We start from the raw sequence: 22,392 nt of genomic DNA on the forward strand, positions 1-22,392 counted from the left end.
CTGACTTTTACTTCCCAACAACATTGTCCCTTACTTGTTTGGAGAGTTCCTTGGTCTTCATGACAGTGTTTGGTTAGTGGTGCCTCTTGCTTAGGTATTGCAGCCTCTGGGGCCTTTCAAAAAGGTGTGCATATGTAATGACAGATCATGTGACACTTATGTTGCACACAGGTGGACATCATTTCACTAATTATGTGACTTCTGAAGATAATTGGTTGCACCAGAGCTTTTTATGGGCTTCATAACAAAGGGGGTGAATACATACGCACATGCCAATTATCAGTTTTTTATTTCTGAATAATAGTTTTATGCATATATTTTTCTAATTTTACTTCACCAACTTAGACTATTGTGTTCTGATCCATCACATATAATTCAGATTAAAAAAACATTGAACTAAAGGCTGTGATGTAACAAAATAGGTAAAAAGCCAAGGGGGATGAATACTTTTGCAAGGCACTGTATATATTAAAGTACACTGCTATCATTCTTTTTTTAGTTTTTCAAGCACTTTATTTTGTATGTAGCCTACATCATTTGTGTTTTTTTATACAGCAACTCGAAAATAAAAAAAGCTTTAAAAAAATCAGTGCTCTTTTTATGTTAACTATTTCAGTGAAATTAGGGATTCTTGCATTGTTAGCTAATACATTTTATTATTTTTTTAAGTGTGCCAGTCTGTACTCACTGCATTACTGTACTCTGTAAGTTATACAATTCTAGCTCCTGCATTCTGTATGTTTTGCAATCCTAACCTGTGTACTCTGTGTTATGCTCTCATGACCAAGAGCAGAGTAGGCTGCACATAGCATTGCTGGGCTCACTAGTCCGCTTACAGGAATTATCCTGCTGCAGCTCTATGCCATACGAATAGAAGTATTTTTTTATCAAGTGAGAATTGACCCGTAGAGGCTACTGCAGAGGATACAGCAATGTACAATTGCCCAGTAGTAGAACAATTTTATTCAGTGATAGTAGGCCAAAAGGTACTAGAGACAAGGAGTAAAGGCAGGTATTTTACTAGAAAAGTCAGTATACTGTACATGGTACAAAAGTGAAAAATTATCCAGCAGTAATTATGAAGCAGCAGGGCCGTTTAATCAAGGATAGACATGTGCAATAAGTTTCAGTCTGAATCTAAATTCGGACGAACTTTTAGAGATTTAAAGATTCTGATGTATCCGAATCTGCGAATGACAATAGTAACGAATTTCATTGACTAGAAAAAATTTGTTTAGTTTCAGGTAGATTTGTTATGTCACCAATTTTGTTTCATTGATTTGTTTCGGAAATTGTTTAGTTTAGTTTTGTTTTGTTTATTTGTTTTCTAGCAAAATCCAAGCTTTCAGAAAGATTCAAATTCAGCTCGATGAAGATTGATGGACCGATTCAAATTCTGTGTGAAGAATAGCTGCTTGTTAAGGAAACCGGCCACCACATCCTTAACAACCGATGACTCATCAGCATTCAGCGGGTTTCCCCGCTGACAGCTGAATGTAAACAAAAGAATTACTGGCAATTAAAAATTTGGAAAGACAAAAACGCCCAAAACAAAACAAAAACAAATAGCGTGGGATCGCCCCCAAAATCCACACCAGACCCTTATCTGAGCATACAGCCCAGCAGACCAGGAAAAGGGGTAGACGAGCGATCGCCCCCCCCCTCCTGAACCATACCAAGCCATATGCCCTCAACATTGGGGGGGGGGTGCTTTGGGGCAGGGGGCTCCCAAAGCACCTTGTCCTCATGTTGATGGGGACAAGGGCCTCTTCCCCACAACCCAGGCCCAGTGGTTGTGGGGGTGCAGGGGGCAACGTATCGGAATCTGGAACCCTTAATTACCCCTACTCACTTACCAAAAAAAAAGTCAAAGTTAATAATAACACGACAACAGTTTTTGGCAATCCCTTTATTAAAAAACACCGACCCCTACAAAGAGAAAATGAAACGACTGTCTGCCGAACACGACTGTTCCCATCGAGGGTATGACAGGTAAACATAGGGTTGGGAGTTAGCCCGCTGGCCACAGACCCCCATAATCACTGGCCCAGGGTTGTAGGGAAGTGGCCCTTGTCAAAATGGGGACAAGGTATTTGGGGGGAGCTCATCACCCCCTTTCCTGGCCCACATGCCGCAATTGCAGGTATCGGAAAAACATCTTTGGTGGGAGTTGGAAGGTGTGTTTCAGGTCATCATAAGAGAGAAGTCTACCCTCTGGCATAATTTGTTGTAATGTTTTAATGTCGTATCCAGCCCAGACTGCTGGGTTCGGGATAAACTGGAGGTGGTGAAACCTAGGGTTGCCCCAGAGTGGAGTGTATGGGGAGAATGTGTTAGTCGTGTTGAATCTAGCAGACATTTGTTCCCATACCTGGGTTGTCATGCGCATTGGCATTGTCATTGTCGGGTGCGCTTTTGGACCCCTAAACACCATATTGTTCAGTGCTGAGTAGGACCCCAGGATGGCAGCCTCTAAGTTAACAGACAGGTTATTATGTGATTGGGTGAACCACCATCTCAATGTCACCACCACCGCTGCCCAGTAATTTTGTTTAAAGCATGGGAGCGTTAGTCCACCACGGGAGGGGGGCAGTTGCACGGTAGCTTTAGCCACTCTGGGGGCCAAGCCAGCCCAAATGAAGGTGTTCACCACCTGGTCTAACTTTTGGAAAAAGGAAGTAGGAATAGGGACGGGAGTGTTTCTAAATGCATAATAAGAAATTTTGGGAGAAATGTCATTTTGAGGTTAATCCTCTCCACTGGTGTCAGGGGCAGGGATTTCCAAGCCAGGCATCTATGCATGAGTTGTTGGAGAATCGGGTACACATTGTCTTTCGGATATGAAGAAAGATCTTTCTGTATTTCAATACCTAAGTATCTGAATTTAGTAATAGACATCAGGGGTATGTGAGCTGGTGCGGGTTGAAGCGAGTAGGATAGCGGGAAAAGTATGGATTTGGCCCAGTTGATGCGGACCCCCGAGAAGGACCCATATAGGTCAATCACCTGCAGAGCCCCCAGATCCATGTACAAGGAGAGCTTCTCTGTCAGAGGACCTACCACTATCCCTCCCGTCGCCTCAGAAGATCTGATTAGGAGAGCTAGTGGTTCGATGACCAGGTCAAATAGTCCTAGGGACAGCGGGCAGCCCTGCCTAGTACATCTGTGTAGATAGAAGGGGGGTGAAAGGATGCCATTTGTTCTGACTCTAGCTGAGGGGTTTTTGTACATTAGTTGTATCCAGGAGATAAATTTAGGACCACAGTTAAACTTCTTAAGAACCCGCCAGAGAAACTCTCACTCAACCGAGTTGAAAGCCTTCCCGGCACGACACTCTGGGACCCTGTAGCAGTTGCATGGGATATGTTTGTGTAATGACGCAGATTGATGTCTGTACCCTTGCCTGACATGTAGCCGGTTTGGTCTTCGTGAACCAGGGAGAGGATGACCGAGTTGAGTCGGTTCACCAGAATCTTGGTAATTTTTTTGGCATCTACGTTGAGAAGCGAGATTGGGTGGTAGGAAGCACAGAGCTCGAGGTCTTTGTTAGGCTTAGGGATCACGATAATCACCGCCTCTGACATAGATGGTAGGAGGCATTCCTCCTCCAGCATAGTCAAGAGTCCATTAAACTGGGGGATGATGAGTTCACTATTAGTCTTATAAAATTCCGCCGGTAATCCATCAGGGCCCAGGGTCTTTGCAGGTTGGAGTGAAGCAACTGCTGTCTGTACCTCTTTGATGGTTATTGGGTCACCTAATCTAGTGCACTTCTCTTCCGAGAGGGTTGGGAACTCTATTTGGGCTAGAAATTTCTGCAGGGTAGCTGGTGTAAATTCTGCTCTGGACGTGTAAAGTTGTTCGTAATATTGTGCAAATCTAGCGTTGATCAGTAGTGGGTCAGACTGTATGTCTCCCTGGTCATCTCTAAGGTTAGCAATGTGAGCTGTGGTGGAGCGTTCCCTAGCCAACCACGCCAATAGCCTGCCTGACCTTTCCCCTTGTTCGAATATCCTCTGCGACTGTGACAACAGGAGCTTCCTACTTAAGGTAGCTCTTAGTACCGAGATTTCTTTGTACAGTGATTGCATAGCTGCATATGTCTCTGCATCTTTATTAATAACATAACTGGATTCCAGGGCCTGAGCCTGTCTTTCTGCTTCCTCCAATGCAAGCCCAGTGTTTTTCCTAACCTTATTGATGATCATGCGATATTGCCCATGTGTGTCTTTACAACTTCTTTAACAACCAGCTATTCTTCACACAGAAGTCGGATCAGTCGATCATTTTTTGGTCAATCTGAATTTGAATCATTCCAAAAAATTGGAATTTGTTAGAAAATTAATAAACTAAACTAAATTAATTTTGAAACGAATCAACAAAACAAGATTAGTAACATAATAAATCTGCCCTAAATTAAAAAAAATGTCTGCTCTTCACATGTCTAATCAAGGATAATAGGTCCAACTGGTGTATGCAAAACTGATGTAAGGAAGCCTTGCTGCAAAAAATGTTTGCATATGAACAAACAGCTAAAATTGACAGCTGATCTCAAATCATGCACAAACTAACATAAAACACAAAAAAAAAAAATTAAAAGAAAAAAAAGCAGCAAAGGGATTGTTTGTCTAAAGAGCTAGCAATCTGAATGAAAGTAGAATTTCATATTCAATCAAAAACTCTCCCTATGCAGTTAGTCGGCTTTTCCTATTCTTTACATACAGCAGCTTTTAATTCACAGACATTATGGCTGCTCTGTACCCCCCTTTTATTGAGAGGGGGGCTGGCGGAATGAAAAGCCCCCTAATTGGCTCTTATAAGCCTGCTGCTGGCCATAGTTTAAAGGACATGCAGTACATAAATACTACCGGTACACAAAGTACATAAATTCTCCCGGGCAAGGCTGAACAAAAATTCACCAGAACGGCAAGATCTCTTTTACTGACTATCAATCCTCTATAACAAACCTTCTGGTACTCAGTAAACCTGTTCCAACTGGTATGATCATTTTCAGGCAAGACATATGAACACTGATATGATATGAGCACATACGAACAGAAAGAAAAATAGACTACTTGGTTTGCCTGGTTTAGCTATCAACCTATAGCTACAAGTAGTTAGACATGCTTAGAACAGTTTTTATTATTGCCCAAATGTTCTGGGCTTTACAAAGCCAAATAATAGGATCGGCTCCGCTGTTGATTATCTATAATGCAGAGTAAACAAAGAAGTGGGAAAACTAGCTATGTGAGAGTGACGCCTTTAATTTAGTGTTGTGAGATGAACTATGACACAAACTAGAATGAGGAAATTGAGCCACTGAAGTCTCATAGAGCTGTACAAAACTGTTGGGTAATTCAACGCACCATTGTCCAACCTAAACTGTTGCCCTTGAAAATCTTACAGTAGGGTAAATATCAAACCATATGAATCTTGCTGTATTCCTGCAAGTAGTCAACAACTGGGATTAAATCAGACCTTGCACTAAAATAAAAGGTCTGCTTAATTGTCAACCCCCCACCACCTGATAACAAAATGCCAGATTCAAACAATAAAAAAAAAAAAAAAAAAATATTCCCCTTATCCAAATAGTTTACAATGCTTCCAGTTGCTGATGTCATTGGGCCTCACAGTGAGATCTTGGAAAATCTAAGGGATTCCAAATCTCACAAGAATATGTTCCAGCACTGTGCAGGAGTGCATTCTTCTAAGATTTGGGATCTTCAGCTTTCACGGGATCCTATGAGAAGACCCAGTAATGTCACCCTAGCCTAGGTGAGCCTTTGTTTGTGTTAATCTAACTTTTTGTATTTAAACCACTTGGGCACTTTTACCCCCTTCCTGCTCATGCCAATTTCCAGGTTTCAGCGCTGTCACAGTTTGAATGACAGTTGCGCGGTCATGCAACACTGTACCCATATTAAATTTCTATCATTTTTCACACAAAGAGAGCTTTCCTTTGGTGGTATTTAATCACCTCTTGTTTTGTTTTTTTTTTAACCCTTTCATGACTAAGCCTATTTTTGAAATTTGGTGTTTACAAGTTAAAATCCATATTTTTTCCTAGAAAATTAATTAGAGTACCCAAACATTATATTTTTTTTTTTAGCAGAGAATCTAGAGAATAAAATGGCGATTGTTGCAATATTTTTTATCACACGGTATTTGTGCAGCGGTGTTTTAAACGCAAATTTTTGGAAAAGGGACACTTTCATGAATTTTAAAAAATCCAAACAGTAAAGTTACCCCAATTTTTTTGTATAATGAGAAAGATGATGTTACGCTGAGTAAATAGATACCAAACATGTCACCCTTTATAATTGCACGCACTCGTGGAATGGCGACAAACTACGGTACCTATGAATTTCCATAGGCGACGCTTTAAAAATTTTTTATGGTTACCAGGTTTGAGTTACAGAGGAGGTCTAGTACTAGAATTATTGCTCTTGCTCTGACGATTGCGGCGATACCTCACATGTGTGATTTGAACACCGTTTACATATGCGTGCGCAACTTCCGTATGCGTTTTCTTCGCTGCGCGAGCTTGCGGGGACAGGGGCACTTTAAAAAAAATTATTTTTTTTTTTTATTTATTTATTTTTTTTTTTACTTTATAAATTGTGTTTTAAAAAATTTTTTTTTTTTTTTTTTACTTTTATTGCTGTCACAAGGAATTTAAACATCCCTTGTGACAGTAATAGGTGGTGACAGGCACTCTTTATGGAGGGATGGGGGGTCTAAAAGACCCCCCATCCCTTCTTTACACTTCAAAGTATTCAGATCGCCGAAAACGGCGATTCTGAATACTATGTACTTTTTTAAATTCGGCGCCATTGGCAGCCGAGTAAACGGGAAGTGACGTCATGACGTCGCTTCCGCGTTTACAACGAGAAGGCTGGAACGAAGCCGCCCACAGCTTCGTTCTAGCCCGCCCCCAGCTGCCGAAGATACCCAATCGAACACCGGGCCTCCCGATCGCACGGGAGGCCCGGTAACAGCGGCGGGAGGTGGCGGGAGGGGGGGGATGTTCCCTCCCGCTCCTCCGGTATAACAACCGAGCGGCTTTTAGCCGCATCGGTTGTTATACTCGGGTAGCCGATCGCCCGCTGGAAACAACGGTACCGGGATGATGCCTGCAGCTGCGGGCATCATCCCGGTATAACCCGGGCATCATCCCGGTATATCTGCGTACAGTCGGCGGGAAGGGGTTAAATTAACAAAAAGGGCCAAAAAATGTGAAAAAAAGCATGTTTTTCTTTGTTTCTGTTATAAAATTTTGCAAATAAATAATCGTTCTTCATAAATTTAGGCAAAAATGTATCCTGCTACATTTCTTTGGTGAAAAGAACCCAAATTATGGTGTCCGGTGGACGGTGACGATCACACCGAAACGTCATATGACGTCCTCCCAGAACAATAGGGTTCCGCCTGTCTGTCATTGTTCAATGATGCGGGCGGGAAGCAGTTGAGGGGTGGGTGCGGCCACATAAGTGACTCTTGTATTTTAGTGTAAGGACCCCTTTAACCTCTCTGTCAGGTAAATTGTAAAGTAAGTACAACCTCCATTCCAAAAAAAAGTTGGGACACGGGGGAAGATTTATTATCATTGGTGCACACAGAATGTGGTGCAGCTGTACATGGTAACAAATCAGCTTCTAGGTTTTATTGTCAAAGCTGAATTGAACAAGCTGAAGTTAGAAGCTGATTGGTTACTATGCACAGCTGCACCAGATTCTGTGTGCACAGTTTTAGTAAATTATCCCCACTGTGTAAAATACACATAAAAAACAGAATTCAATGATTTGCAAAAAAATCCATATTATTTCACACAAGAAAATAGAAAACATTGTTTTATATTCTTTCTTCTTGTACAACAATTTCTGTATGCTCTTACCAACCCCTGCATGGGTGTGTCCTATTTGTCTTTTGGCCACCCCATAACTTAATTGGTATGGTATGCTTGATTCTATCCATGTACGTGCCACATTGATTTCTCTTCAATAAAATCTTTGGTAAGAGAAAATAGAAAACATAATAATTGTTTAAATTGATAAAATGTACTATTTTAGGGGGGGGGAGTAATTTTGAAATTGATGGCAGCAACATGTCTCAAAAAGTATGGGACATGGCCATGTTTACCATGGTGTAGCATCCCTTCTACTTCTAACAACACTAAACGACTGGGAACTGAGACCAGTTGCTGGAATTTTGGGAGAGGAATGTTGTCCCATTCTTTCCTAATATAGGATTATCACTGCTCAACAGTTCTGGGTCTTTTTTGTCCTATTTTTCCTTTTAGGATGCCCCAAACATTTTCAATTGGTGAGAGGTCTGGAGGCAGGCCAGTTAAGCACCTGGCGGACAATATAAACAGACAGTGATTTTTGGAAGTATTCCTCAGCCCATGCAGTGATGTCCATCACAGAATCATGCCTGTTTCTAATGCAGTGTCATCTGACTGCCCAGAGATCACAGGCATCCAATATTGTGCTTCTTCCTTGTCCCTTGTACAGAGATATTTCTCCAGATTCTCAGAATCTTTTGATGATATTACATACTGTAGATGATGTTATATTTAGTCTTTGTAATTTTACATAATTGTGAAATTGTGCAAAAAATTTTTAAATGCAGCTTTTCACAGATTGGTGAACCTCTGCCCATCTTTACTTTCGAGACACTCTGACTCTCTAAAGCCCCATATACACACACAGGCCGAATGTCGGGAGGCATCGGCATCCAGCCTGTGTGTATGGCAGCTGGTCGAAGGAGCATGACCGAAAAAGGTTTGCTGACCGGCTCCTAATCAGCACTCTCAGCCAATGGCTGAGATCGTTGACTGGAATGTTCTAGTAGCGCCCCCCCCCCCCACATCAAAACACAATATAACACCAAGGGAGATTGATGTACTAACATCAGGTTGTTAGTACAGCAGCTCTGACCTGAGCTGTCAGGTTTTTTTCGTTCAGCCCGCTGGGTTGAACGAAAAAAAAAAAAAAAATAGCAGTGTGCACTAGGCTTAAGATACTCTTTTTATATGCAATCATGTTACTGACCTGTTGCCAATTAACCTAATTGGTTGCAAAATTGTGTTAGTATGCCACTTACTTTGGCAAATGTGAAAAAACCAAAGTGTGGCGCTAAATATAACAATAAACAGCAATAAACTGAAACCATGAATATGTGAAAACATATAAACATGTGTTGTAAACATACAAAGTGAATGTCCAATGTTTACATCTGTGAACATGATAAGCCAGTGAATGTGAAAACTCAAATTAACGTGAAAAAACTCCTAAGGGGGTGTGTCCATCTAATACGTGGCGTGAGTCCTCATAAAAATTTGATGGTGGTGCGAACAATATATGACTGGCTGTGAAACTGTTGAAACAAGGAAACCTTCTGTCAAAAGAATATGGATGGGTACTCTTACCTGATAGGGTGGACCCACTTACCGGCAGTAGTGGGTCAGTCAGGCTTGTATAGGCCACATGCCTCAGAGTTAAGAGTTGGCAGGAGGATGGTCACTCCAAACGAGGTAGTTCCACTCCTCAGTAGTTGGGATCCAGCCGAAGTTCCAGAGGTTGAGATAGCTCTCCAAAAAGGCATGGAACCTCCACCCAATGGGAGAACCGTCTGGAGGCCGATGGTAATAGCAGGATAGGCTTGGATGAATTGAAGAAGCAAAGGCAGGTGTGGGCGGTGCCTGATGAGCACTGGGTAAGCCGACAGTACAGTGGTGTGTTTATCCCAGAAGATAACTCTGTCTGTCAATTTAAAAATTCTCTTTTTTTTTATTTATTTTTTAATGGTACATTTTCTTACTTTAAACATTTGATATGTTTTCAATTTTCTATTATAAATAAAATATGGGTTTATGTGCTTTGTAAATCATTGCATTCTGTTTTTATGTAGATTTTAGACAGTGTCCCAACTTTTTTGGAATTGGGGTTGCATATGATGTTTGCACAGATGAACAGAATTATGTACATAATCAATTATAAGTTTCCAATGTAATGTTTTCGTTTAGTTTTTTTAACTGTATTTTATCACTTTTCAGGCTTGACTCCAATGCTTCAGTTAATCCAAACTATACTAAAAGACCCAGAAGATGAAACAAAATGTTTCTTACTGTTTGCCAATAAAGTGAGTACTTTACTGGATGAGTGAATGGATGGATATGATCCTTACCTTGCATGATGCAAGAACAGGGGATTGTGACTGTTGTTGCCAGAGGCTAAAGCAGGAAAAGGTCCAACCTTTTGCTCCATCAGGATAATTTGTACTCTGATGCTCCTTCTCCACAGCAAAGGCAAACCAATGGTGTAGACCTTGTTGCTCCATAGTTGAATCCTTAGCCATAGCGATAACTAATAACAGCATCAATGTCCCCAATCAGTGAAACACAGGCATCACTGAGGTTATTCATAGTGCTAGTATTAGGATGTGGGGAGATTTTTGGGTTCATTGTTATGCTTCTTATAGGGATTCATTATTGTATGGTGATATAGTAAAACATAAAAAGGTTATTTTCTGGTACATGGTGGTAGATACTAATTCTAAAAATGTGGGGGGCTTTATGCAAGAAACTAAGCATATTCTGTAATATACAGTATGAATTCCAGTCTGGAGATCAATGCAGGATCAATTCATGAGAAACATGCTGTATGTAACACAAAGACATTATAAAAGTGTCCCTCTGTCAATGTTCCAATATATTGAAAGGAAAAAAAGATATAAAAACAAGCTATTGAATACTAAAATGTGATCTGTGGACATTTTATGTTAATAGCAATCAAGTACAACCATTAAATACAGTGCCTTGAAAAAGTATTTATGCCCCTTGAAATTTTCCACATTTTGTCATGTTACAACCAAAAATGTAAATGTATTTTAAAAAGAGAGAAAAAACTGCGCTAATCTAATATAACAATAGGGTGGACAAATCCCCAAGCTGCAATAAATGTGGGATAAACACAAATCAAATAAACAAGAGAAAATTGCGCTAATAAAGTCCAGATTGGTAAAGACATATATGGAGAATTCCAGATGCTTCAGCAGTCGAGATAAACTAGATATTCCTCACAGAAAAATCATAAGAAGTGCATGCTTACCAGAGTGTAAGCCAAAATAGACGAGTGGCTAATACCCCAGCCTGGGTTGGTGGTTGTACAGCATGAAGTGTAGACCTCGCGAACTCCTCAGCATGGGTTAGCATCAACTCCAGAGATATTTATTAGGTGTAAAACAAATATTGTGTACATAGCGTGATACCGTCAAAATTATAAATTATATGTGTACAATAGATCTAGTGACACTCACATTATGAGCAACCAGACGTGAGCAAAAGAAATTATTAATAGTCACCCAGTGAATGAGATGACAATAGGTGTACCATCACCAGACAGAGGACCTCCTTACCAGATTTAAATGGCAAAAGGGCATGACGGATATAGCAAATAGAAAAACAAACATCCACCCAGTGGATAAATCGAATGGAATGGGACCGTCACCACATAGAGAGCCTCCTTACCAAACGTCAGATCAAACTGAGCAAATAACTGCACCAACAGAAAGCAGAACCACGGCATAATCCAGGGAATGACTTGTGTGGTAGATGGGTCAATCGCTCAGCAGATAAAGAAAGTGGTCTCACGAAGCCATAGTTGACAGAAGATGATAACCTGTTAACTCACTTTTCAGGAATCTTCCAGGACGGCTTACAGAGAGAGATAGGCTCCTCCCATCTTTTGCTCTCACAGACCAGTGTTGTCTGTGTTTCCCAGGCTGTTTCCTCAGCAGATAAAGAAAGACCACTTACTTTATCTGCTGAGCGATTGATCCATCTACCACACAAGTTCCCTGGATTAAGCCGTGGTTCTGCTTTCTGTTGGTGCAGTTATTTGCTCAGTTCGATCTGACGTTATCTACTGGGTGGATGTTTGTTTTTCTATTTACTATATCCTTCATGCCCTTTTGCCATTTAAATCTGGTAAGGAGGTCCTCTGTCTGGTGATGGTACACCTATTGTCATCTCATTCACTGGGTGACTATTAATAATTTCTTTTGCTCACGTCTGGTTGCTCATAATGTGAGTGTCACTAGATCTATTGTACACATATAATTTATAATTTTGACGGTATCACGCTATGTACACAATATTTGTTTTACACCTAATAAATATCTCTGGAGTTGATGCTAACCCATGCTGAGGAGTTCACGAGGTCTATACTTCATGCTGTACAACCACCAACCCAGGCTGGGGTATTAGCCACTCGTAAATGTATTTTATTGGGATTTTATGTGATAGACCAACACAAAGTGGTAAATAATTGGGAAGTGGAAGGAAAATGATTAATGGTTTTCAAAATTTTTTGAAAGAGTATGGCACAACTGCAAACCAAGACATGGCCGTCCACCTAAACTGACAGGCTGGGCAAGGAGAAGATTAATCAGAGAAGCAGCCAAGAGGCCCATGGTAACTCTGGAGAAGCTGCAGAAATCCACAGCTCAGGTGGGAGAATCTGTCCACAGGAAAACTATTATTCGTGCACTCCACGAATCTGGCCTTTATGGAAGAGTGGCAAGCAGAAAACCATTGTTGAAAGAAAGCCATAAGAAGTCCCATTTGCAGTTTGCAAGAAGCCATGTGGGGGTCACACAAACATGTGGAAGAAGGTGCTCTGGTCAGATGAGGCCAAAATTGAACTTTTTGGTCTAATGGCAAAACGCTATGTGTGGTGGAAAACTAACACTGCACATCACCCTAAACACACCGTTCCAACTGTGAAACATGGTTGTGACAGCATCATGTTGTGGGGATGCTTTTCTTCAGCAGGGACGAATGGATGGAGCAAAATACAGGGCAATCTTAGAAGAAAACCTGTTAGAGTCTGCAAAAGACTGGAGACTGGGGCGGAGGTTCACCTTCCAGCAGAACACTTCACAATTATGTGCCACTTTGTGTTGATCTATCACATTGATTTCCAATAAAATACATTTATGTTTTTGGTTGTAACATGACAAAATGTGAAAAATGTTAAGGGGTATGAATACTTTTTAAGGCACTATATAACGGTTCTCACACAGAGTCACTGCATTTTATGGTTTTGTGGCAATACCAGATTCAATTTGGATTAAACAGAGAGGGAGTCTGTGTTATTACTCTTGTATTGTGGTGTAGGATCTACACTTGCATCCATATGAAGATGACATTCGAGTAAAGGAAATTATATTTTTATCCTACTGAATTATATTAGTAATCCTACTAAAACCCCAATGGAGGCACATGACCAAACACCTGTCAGAGTTTCTAACCTATTCCCAACTCCTTCCAAAACATAAAAATAGGTTTTGGCTGGAATTGGGCTTTAAATATTTAAAGAGGAACTTTACCCTTAACAACATGATAAAAAGAAAATAATGTTCTTTAGCACGAAACATACATTCCACATTAATAATTATGCTACCAAAATGAATGTGTGCTGTAAATTGCCTCCAGCATTGTTCCTGTTTCTTCTTGCTGGAGGCTGCCATTTTGATGAATCCCAGAGCCCCTGGTAAATCTTTAGGCTGTCAGCAGATCGGCCTAAACAAATTCAGGACAGTGCCTAAAAATAGAGACCAACTGAGCATGTGCAGAGCAGTGTTAAATTGTCTATTACTTGATTGTATACAGTATAGGCACTTTTATTTAATGTTTTACATAGTTATACATGCAAAAGGGACCAGCCTGAAGTGATCTAGCAGGCCTTCATTTTCTAACTAATGTTTCACTTTAAGACTCCTTTCACACTGGAGGCCTTTTTCAGGTGCTTTAGCGCTATAAATAGCGCCTTTAAAGAGCCTGAAAAATGCCTCATCTGCAATCCCAGTGTGAAAGCCAGAGTGCTTTCACACTAGGGCGCTGCGCTAGCAGGACGTCAAAAAAAGTCCTGCAAGCAGATTCTTTGAGGCGCTTTAGGAGCGGTGTATACACTGCTCCCAAAGTGCCCCTGCCCATTAAAATCAATGGGCAGCGCCTGCTAAGCGCCTCGGCAGCGGCACTTTGTGGGTGCTTTTAACCCTTTAAAAGCGCCTCTAAAACGAAAGTAAAGCGCCGCTAAAACTAATGTGAAAGGACTCTAAGTGAGATAAAAATCTGTAGCTACAGTGCAACAAGATTCAGAAAGCTGAAAACAATGTATCTCTCTTTTCAGTCAGAACAAGATATAATACTGCGGCATGACCTTGATAACTTACAAAAAGAGCACTCAGAGCGCTTCACCCTCTGGTTTACTGTAGAAAATGCCCCTCAAGGTAAGCAAGTGTCTTTTTCAGTTGCCTATATTACTGAACTACTACTCTCTTGTGGAATTTTTACTGTTATTTTACTTTACATGGAGAACAGCAGAGGAATTGGTACTTCCTGCTGCTTGGAGAGCCTAAAATGATATAAACCAGTTGGCTCACCAGAGACTCTCAGAACCAAATGATGTCTTTACTGCTTTAGCTACAGCAATTGCTGTATATGTCACAGGCCAAAGTAGCAAATAGATAACTGGCTAACATTTGATAAAGACTTGGTAAGTAAAACTGCTTCAAGCATACTAAAATGATAAAGTTACTATTTTATTAAAGCAGTCTTAAACCCAAAATAAAGCGTTTATTATATTGCAATTATTATATGACCAAGTCTTGGATGTGGTGACTGCAGTTGTTTTCTTTTTTCACCTGATAAGCCTGTCTTTTTTCAACAACATGCTGTCCTGCAGATGTAACTGTTAAGACGATTGAGACAAACCATTTACACTGACAGAGCCCCCATGTCTGCACAGCCAGGCACACCGAATTTTCATAGGCATTACAGAGTCAGAGAACAGTCCATGACTTTGTCTTTGTTATTTATTAGGGGGTTAATAACTTGGATAGGGATGGGAGGTTATGGGATGCCCACTTGACTTCAACAACAACTTCAGGGATATCTTCCTATATAAAGCATATAAACAGTCTCCTCTACTTTCCTCCTGCACACACTTGCTTGCTGGCTCCAGCTGAATCATTTTTAGTTGAACTGATCTCAGAATTTAGCAGCGGCCCTTTACAGGCAGAGACTCGCAGCCCGTTTTGTTGTGTAGCAAAAATACAGTGAACAGCCTGTACTCTTCCTCCACTGTGGCTACTGATCCCAGCACCACCTCTTCAGGCACAGCCAATTCACCTGCAAAGAGGGGCAGAAAAGGAATCCTACCAAGAAGGTCACTTCAGCAGAGCACCACGGTTAAATAAAATTGTGTTTATTTATAGAAAAAGCACCTTGTAATTAAAGTGGTTGCACACCCTGTACAACCACTTTTACCTACAGGTAAGTCTATATTAAGGCTTACCTGTATGTACTGGAAATATTTCCTAAACCTCCACGGTTTAGGAGATATTTACAACAAAGCCGTGCACCAATGATGTCTACGACGCATGCGCACTTTAGAAAGGGCAGATCGAGATCGTGCCTTTCTAATAGGGGTCATGCCGTGACTGGCAGCTCCTGCGCGCGTGCACGGGAGTGACGTCACGCGACTCCAGTCAGTCACAGAGCCGGAGTTCGCGGCCCCAAAAGGAAGAGGGGTGAAGATGGACGCTCGCTGCTAGTGGGGACAGCGGTGACATCGCAGGCTTCAGTTTCAGGTAAGTGACACTTAATGGGCTACTATGCTTTACCTTTGCAGGGAAATAAAGAGTAAGTAAAACCCACCAGGGTTTACTTCCTCTTTAAACACCAACAAAAATCAAGTGAAAAATCTTCCAAAAATACATTAAAAAAGACAACGTTGTCTGGGGGAGAGTCGCAGCTGCGCTCACATCCATTCACCAAGCAGCCACACTTCAAAAATGATCTGAAATACTACTGATGACTAATTATAGAACTAATCAATTCATAAAAGATATCTTGAGACCATAAATTGGATATGTATGTCCACTGGCATGGTATCAGATGTGCAAAGGTGGCTAATACATTCAGGGACCGCTCAACATTGCAGCTGAATTAAAAAGATATATGAAAGTCCATGCAGGTACTTCTAGCAGTCCTATTGCTCTGATCTCTATGGCTCTGGGCTTTGACTGCAAATAATTTGGGTCACACACCCTAAATCTGTGTCAAGCATTTTAGGAACACCCTGGAGTTGGAGAGTTCTTAGGAGAAAGTTCAACAGTGGGAGGATGATGGTGGGAAATTACACCAGAGGGGAGGGGAAAGAGATCCTTTCCATGGGGGTATATATCATAAGACAGTCAATAATGTGTAAATCATCTCACCACCTCTACCATCTCCACTCGGACATCCACCGCTCACTCCCAATGAATCCTCTGGAATTGTGGCTGAACATCGCAGCAAGAAGATTATTGGTTACCAGTTTTTTAAACGGCGGTGACTCCACTTCCAAAGCGCACCTCCAGGGGTCACTGTGCCTCTGCCATACAGAGCTGATGCTGTGGGCTACGGCCGTCCCTCCGTCACTGATGTGCTGACGTCACGGTTACGCTGCGTTTCGCTAGCCTATCGTTGTTAGCTTCCTCAGAGCAAGGAGGGGTCAGTGAGGTAATCTTAAATAGCAGCCAGATCATGTAGTTCCTATCAATGGCCATTAGATATCATCCTGACCTTTCTCCCACTAACATTCAGCACTTTTCTTTAAAAAAGACACGTTGAGTGCATTCGACAGCCTTTGGTAGTAGAAAGTGGAAAGTAATGGGAATAATCATTTATTCGTGATCTAAGATGGGATTTAGGGAGCTACATACAGAAAACCTCAGGATTAGTTTTAATCAATCAGGGGCTCCAGCTTTCACTAGTCCACCAGGCTAACTCTCCACACCAGTTCTCCACACTGACTTTTCTCCAGCCCACCCGGCTGACTCTCGGGAGATCTCCCGGTGAAGGATGAAGACTTAAGCATACCGCTGTCTTCAGAGGGACTGGCTACATGTAGCAGTCTCCCCCCTTGTCAGTCCCCAGCAGTGTTAATCTACTCACGCTGTCAACACTTGCTCCCATGCCTCCAAGAAGGGCTTCCTCCCATGTGTTATGGCATGATCCTTCTAGCCCCTGGGCCCAAGGCAGGAACCCCCCCCCCAGACTAGGGGGCACCCCTAAGGGCCACCGACAGCCTTCTCAGCACTGTATCTCCATTTTCTACCTGACTGCCCCTGCTGGCATGGCTCATGCCTATTTATGAGGTAAGCTCTGCCCCCTGCAAGCCCACTACTGTGGATTGGCTGAGGCCACATAAATATTCCACACAGCTCCTCATAACCTCCACCCACTAGCTTTAGAACATTCTCCAATGTCCCAGAAACAGGGGGAGACACCAGAGGAGCTGTCAGGATGAGTCATCAAGCCCTGACTCACTGAACCCAGGCCGAAATTCCACAGCTCAGGCTTAATCCGTAGCTAACTAAAATTTACCTACTCTAACATAACCTACACTACTCCTAGCACACACTTGAGGGTGCTACAGTAACCTCTTATAAAGTATTAGCAGAAATTTGGCTTCAATTTTTTTTGTGTATTTAAATCTGCTAGTGTAGGCACTCTAGTACAGGCAGTGTGTTACTGGTCAGATCACCAGGTAAAAACAGGAGAAAAGCCTAAAAAAGAAAACGAATGCAGCCACCATATCTCGTAAGCTACAATATAGGAAAAATGTGTTGATTCCTAGGATGTAAATTGTGTTTAGAATAAATAAAGTGATTTATGATAAAATAGAAAATAATGAAAATATATGACAGACGCAGTTGTAATGTGTACCCGTATGCAGTGGTGTATTTAGGTTTTGTGCTGCCCTAGGCCTGACGAAATTCATGCACCCCCTAATTTAAATACGACCCACCCTTCCTGTCGAAGCCTTCCTATTTAAGACCCACCCTACCATCTGTAAACCACACCCCTTCCAGACCCCCGACCCTCCATCTCTCTCTAGCAGCAAAAATACCCCCTTTCAGCACAAATCCTCACCCTCATATAACCCCTTCCAGTACAAATCCCCCTTCTCAGCACAAACCCTTGCCTCAATCTCCCCTTTCCCAGCACAAATCCCCGCTCTTAGCACAAATCTTCCCCCATCTCTCTCTCCCAGCATAAATTCACCCCATCTCCCCCTCCCAGCATAAATCCTCCCCCATCTCCCCCTCCCAGAATAAATCCCCCCTCTCATCACAAATCCTCCTCCATCTCCCCCTCCCAGCATAAATTCCATCTCTCATCACAAATCCTCCCCCATCTCCCCCTCCCAGCATAAATTCTCCCTCTCATCACAAATCCTCCCCATCTCCCCCTCCCAGCATAAATCGCCCCTACCTCCCCCTCCCAGCATAAATTCTCCCTCTCATCACAAATCCTCCCCCATCTCCCCCTCCCAGCATAAATCGCCCCTACCTCCCCTTCTGAGCATAAATTCTCCCTCTCATCACAAATCCTCCCCATCTCTCTCCCCCTCCCAGCATAAATCCCCCTCTCATCACAAATCCTCCCCCATCTCCCCCTCCCAGCATAAATCCCCCCACCATCACAAATCCTTCCCCATCTCCCCCTCCCAGCATAAATCGCCCCTACCTCCCCTTCCGAGCATAAATTCTCCCTCTCATCACAAATCCTCCCCATCTCTCTCCCCCTCCCAGCATAAATCCTCCTCTCATCACAAATCCTCCCCCATCTCCCCCTCCCAGCATAAATCCCCCCACCATCACAAATCCTCCCCCATCTCCCCCTCCCAGCATAAATCGCCCCTACCTCCCCCTCCGAGCATAAATTCTCCCTCTCATCACAAATCCTCCCCCTTCTCCCCTTCCCAGCATAAATCGCCCCTACCTCCCCCTCCCAACATAAATCCCCCCACCATCACAAATCCTCCCCCATCTCCTCCTCCCAGCATAAATCCTCACTTTCAGAAAAAAAACCCTCATCTCAAACCTGTGCCTCCTTCTCTCCCCTCCCAGTACAACCCCCCCCCCCCAGCTCCTTCTCCTGTTCTGTAAGAGCAGCCTCCTATGCTGGGGCTTGTAGTGCACTCTGTGGGGGGGCTGAGATATGGCAGCCTCCTATGCTGGGACTTGTAGTGCCCTCTGCGGGGGGCTGAGATATGGCAGCCTCCTATGCTGGGACTTGTAGTGCCCTAGACTACAGGGGACTGAAGAATGGCAGCCCACTCTGCGGAGACTTGTAGTGCCCTCTGTGGGGGACTGAGGAATCCTCAGTCCCCCCACAGTCTAAGGCACTACAAGTCCCAGCATAGGAGGCTGCCATATCTCAGCCCCCCAGAGTGCACTACAAGCCCTAGCATAGGAGGCTGCCATATCTCAGCCCCCCCACAGAGTGCACTACAAGCCCCAGCATAGGAGGCTGCCATATCTCAGCCCCCCCACAGAGTGCACTACAAGCCCCAGCATAGGAGGCTGCCATATCTCAGCCCCCCCCCCCAGAGTGCACTACAAGTCCCAGCATAGGAGGCTGCCATATCTCAGCCCCCACAGAGTGCACTACAAGTCCCAGCATAGGAGGCTGCCATATCTCAGCCCCCCCCCCCCCCCCCCACAGAGTGCATACCTCCCAACATTTAGAGATGGTAATGAGGGACACCTACTAGCAAACATATGTAGGCAGAGGACACGCCCCCTGCCACAACCCTTAAACGAGAATTAACCAAAAAAAAGTTTATTAAACCTACAAGGGCTTTTTTTTACCACTACTATTCCTTTATATTGGCTTTTAGAAATTACAAATGCAGCAATTTAGAATTTGGATGAAAGGTTGATGAAAGCACTGGGAAACACTTTTTGAAAGATAAAAAGTGCATTTTATATACAACTATATAGATCAGACCAAAATGAGGGACAAATTAGGAGGAAAGAGGGACAGAGGGACATTGTTCCAAATCAGGGACAGTCCCTCAAAATCAGGGACAGTTGGGAGCTATGAGAGTGCACTACAAGTCCCAGCAAAACGGGCTGCCACCAGACCTCCAAACACAGCATGAGGATACTGCACAGCCTTCCACTCATTCCTTGGCTGCCATACACTCTTTCCCACTCTCCTACCTGATTCTGGGCTGCATGTCACGCTGCATGGTGAAGCAGGGGGCGGGATTTCCTGAAGTCTGAAGATACGTCCAGGCTCCCAGACCCCGGCACAGCACAGAGCACACAAGGCTGCAGATCACTCTGGTCAGGCACCTCAGTGGCTGTGGGCGGCGGATGCGGCCGCAGACACCACGTGCATGCACACGGGATGCTGCCTCTAAGCGGGAGGAGGCTGCGGGAACCGGGACTCGGGAGGACAGGACCGGGGGAAGTTTTTGTGAGGGGGGGGGGGGCGGCTGTTCTGCCGCCCCCCCGCAGAGTGCCGCCCTAGGTCTGGGCCTTGTCGGCCTAGGCCAAGACACAGCACTGCCCGTATGAACACAATTTGGCTATTAATTGATAATCAACCACGCTAGTCACAACTATCAATCATTTAAACACCTCTAGCTACCATATATAGTGCTCAACAGAGGGTTTCCTCTTATCATTTCCCTCTGAGTGGTATGATTGGGTTGTCAACATCAAGTAGATCTAGCACAGGAGACACTGGATTTAAAGGGAACATGCCCCACAAGCTCATTTGACCATACTAGCAATAGTTGTCCAAATAATTTTGGTGAGTGAAAATCCATGTGGGGCACTATATGCACAATTTGGATCAAGCACCAAAGTTAAATAAATACAGCACACCTGCACTTGCACAGTGGGCAACAGCGAATGGGACTTTTTTTAAATGTTTTAACAAGCTTTAAAGTAAATACATTTTACTGTCTTTTTGTCAGGTCCAAAGTTAGAGCTAGAAAAATGCATAATGCAATGCAGTCATTTTAGATGTGCAGTAAACATAGTGATACAAACATAGTAATGATATCTGCCTTGAAGTAACACATGCCTGAAAATGTGTGTATTTGACTTTCTTTTTTTTTTTACGTTGCAAATCTTATCAATGACTAATTCACTATTGTCTGCTTTTGCTTTGATTGCGTTAAGATTGGGAATACGGTAAAGGTTTCATTGATTCAAATATGATCCAAGAGCATCTTCCACCACCAGCTGACGACACCTTCATTCTGCTATGTGGACCACCCGCCATGATAAAACTGGCCTGTAAACCCAGTCTGGACCTTTTAGGATATGATGAAAACATGTGTTTTGTTTACTAACAATAAAAAAACTCTCTAAGTCCCCCCCCCCCGTTCACACCGATGTGATTTGTTATCTGATACGACCGCTCCAAATCACATGACAAGTCACACCCCATTATCGGCAATGGAACCGTTCAAATTGCGAGTTGCATAGACTTCTGTTGTATGAAGTTGCAAGCAGTAATGAAATCGGCAGTGCAAACCGCACTGATGTGAGGCTTTGAAATATTGCTGAAGTAGTGCATTTTCAAATCTGCACCGTTGTGAACGTGGGCTAAGGTAGCAATTCATCCAGTATTTATATTTCACTTCTAGGAAAATGTCAGTAGATGAATTCACCCCCTGGTTTATTACATCTCCAAGCGACTCCACCAGTAACCTCCAAATACCAGATTGCCTCTAAATGCCACAGATGTAACAGAAGTACACCATTATTCATTTTTAATTCTTCAAATTACATCCTCAGTGGATTGAATATTTATAGTAGATGATGAAGACATTCCAAAGATATCAAAATCCAGGGGGTGATCCAACCTGCTAACATCCTTGACATATGTCTCACGTCTCATGAGTTTAGGCATTGTTGTATTTTCAAATAAATTAAATGCTGATGATGTAAAAAAAAAAATCTACGTATCATTAAAAAACAAGAGTATCAAAATAACTATAGCTTACTTTATTCAGTAGTGGATTTGATATTTACCTAATATTGAAGCATTGAGGGCTTCAATGCTAAATAAAAATGCATGCAGTGTTTCTTGCATATACTATAAAGCTACATGTGGTGTTCGTGTGTTTATAACCTACAAATTTCACATGCTGGTAGGCTGGTTGTTCATAATCTTCCATACAAAAATCATTCTGGAAAATATGCAGAATGCACGTTTACCCTGATAACATGGGGTAGGGAGCGTTTAGGTTTATTATTATTATTTCTGAGAAAATCAATATGATCTTCTGGTAAACAGTGCAGCCTATAAGAAAGATGACAATTTTTATGATGTGGGAATAAATGAAATAAAAAAATTAAAAAAGAAATTAAAGTGATCATGTTTATATTGGCTTACTATCTTAATTTCCTAATTAACTATTGGATTTTTGATGCTTGTGGAACTGCATGCTGGGAAACCTGTACATATATAAAGTAGATGTAACCCCAAATTAAATGACATTAAGTTTGTTAAACCACTGTAATTCATTA

General features: G+C 42.6%; 1 protein-coding gene across 1 annotated transcript in view; it reads left to right on the forward strand.

The window, feature by feature from the left end:
* CYB5R1 (cytochrome b5 reductase 1) overlaps positions 1-22,191 on the forward strand; it is a 102,374-nt gene extending 80,183 nt beyond the window's left edge. The window contains exons 7-9 of the mRNA XM_073618010.1: positions 10,058-10,143; positions 14,196-14,295; positions 21,037-22,191. Of these exons, the coding sequence (XP_073474111.1) occupies positions 10,058-10,143; positions 14,196-14,295; positions 21,037-21,209 (359 nt within the window). The 3' untranslated portion in view covers positions 21,210-22,191. The remainder of the gene's footprint in view (positions 1-10,057; positions 10,144-14,195; positions 14,296-21,036) is intronic.
* Positions 22,192-22,392: the final 201 nt, after the last annotated feature.

This window comes from Aquarana catesbeiana, linkage group LG02, assembly GCF_042186555.1.
Source record: "Aquarana catesbeiana isolate 2022-GZ linkage group LG02, ASM4218655v1, whole genome shotgun sequence".
NCBI lineage: Eukaryota > Metazoa > Chordata > Amphibia > Anura > Ranidae > Aquarana > Aquarana catesbeiana.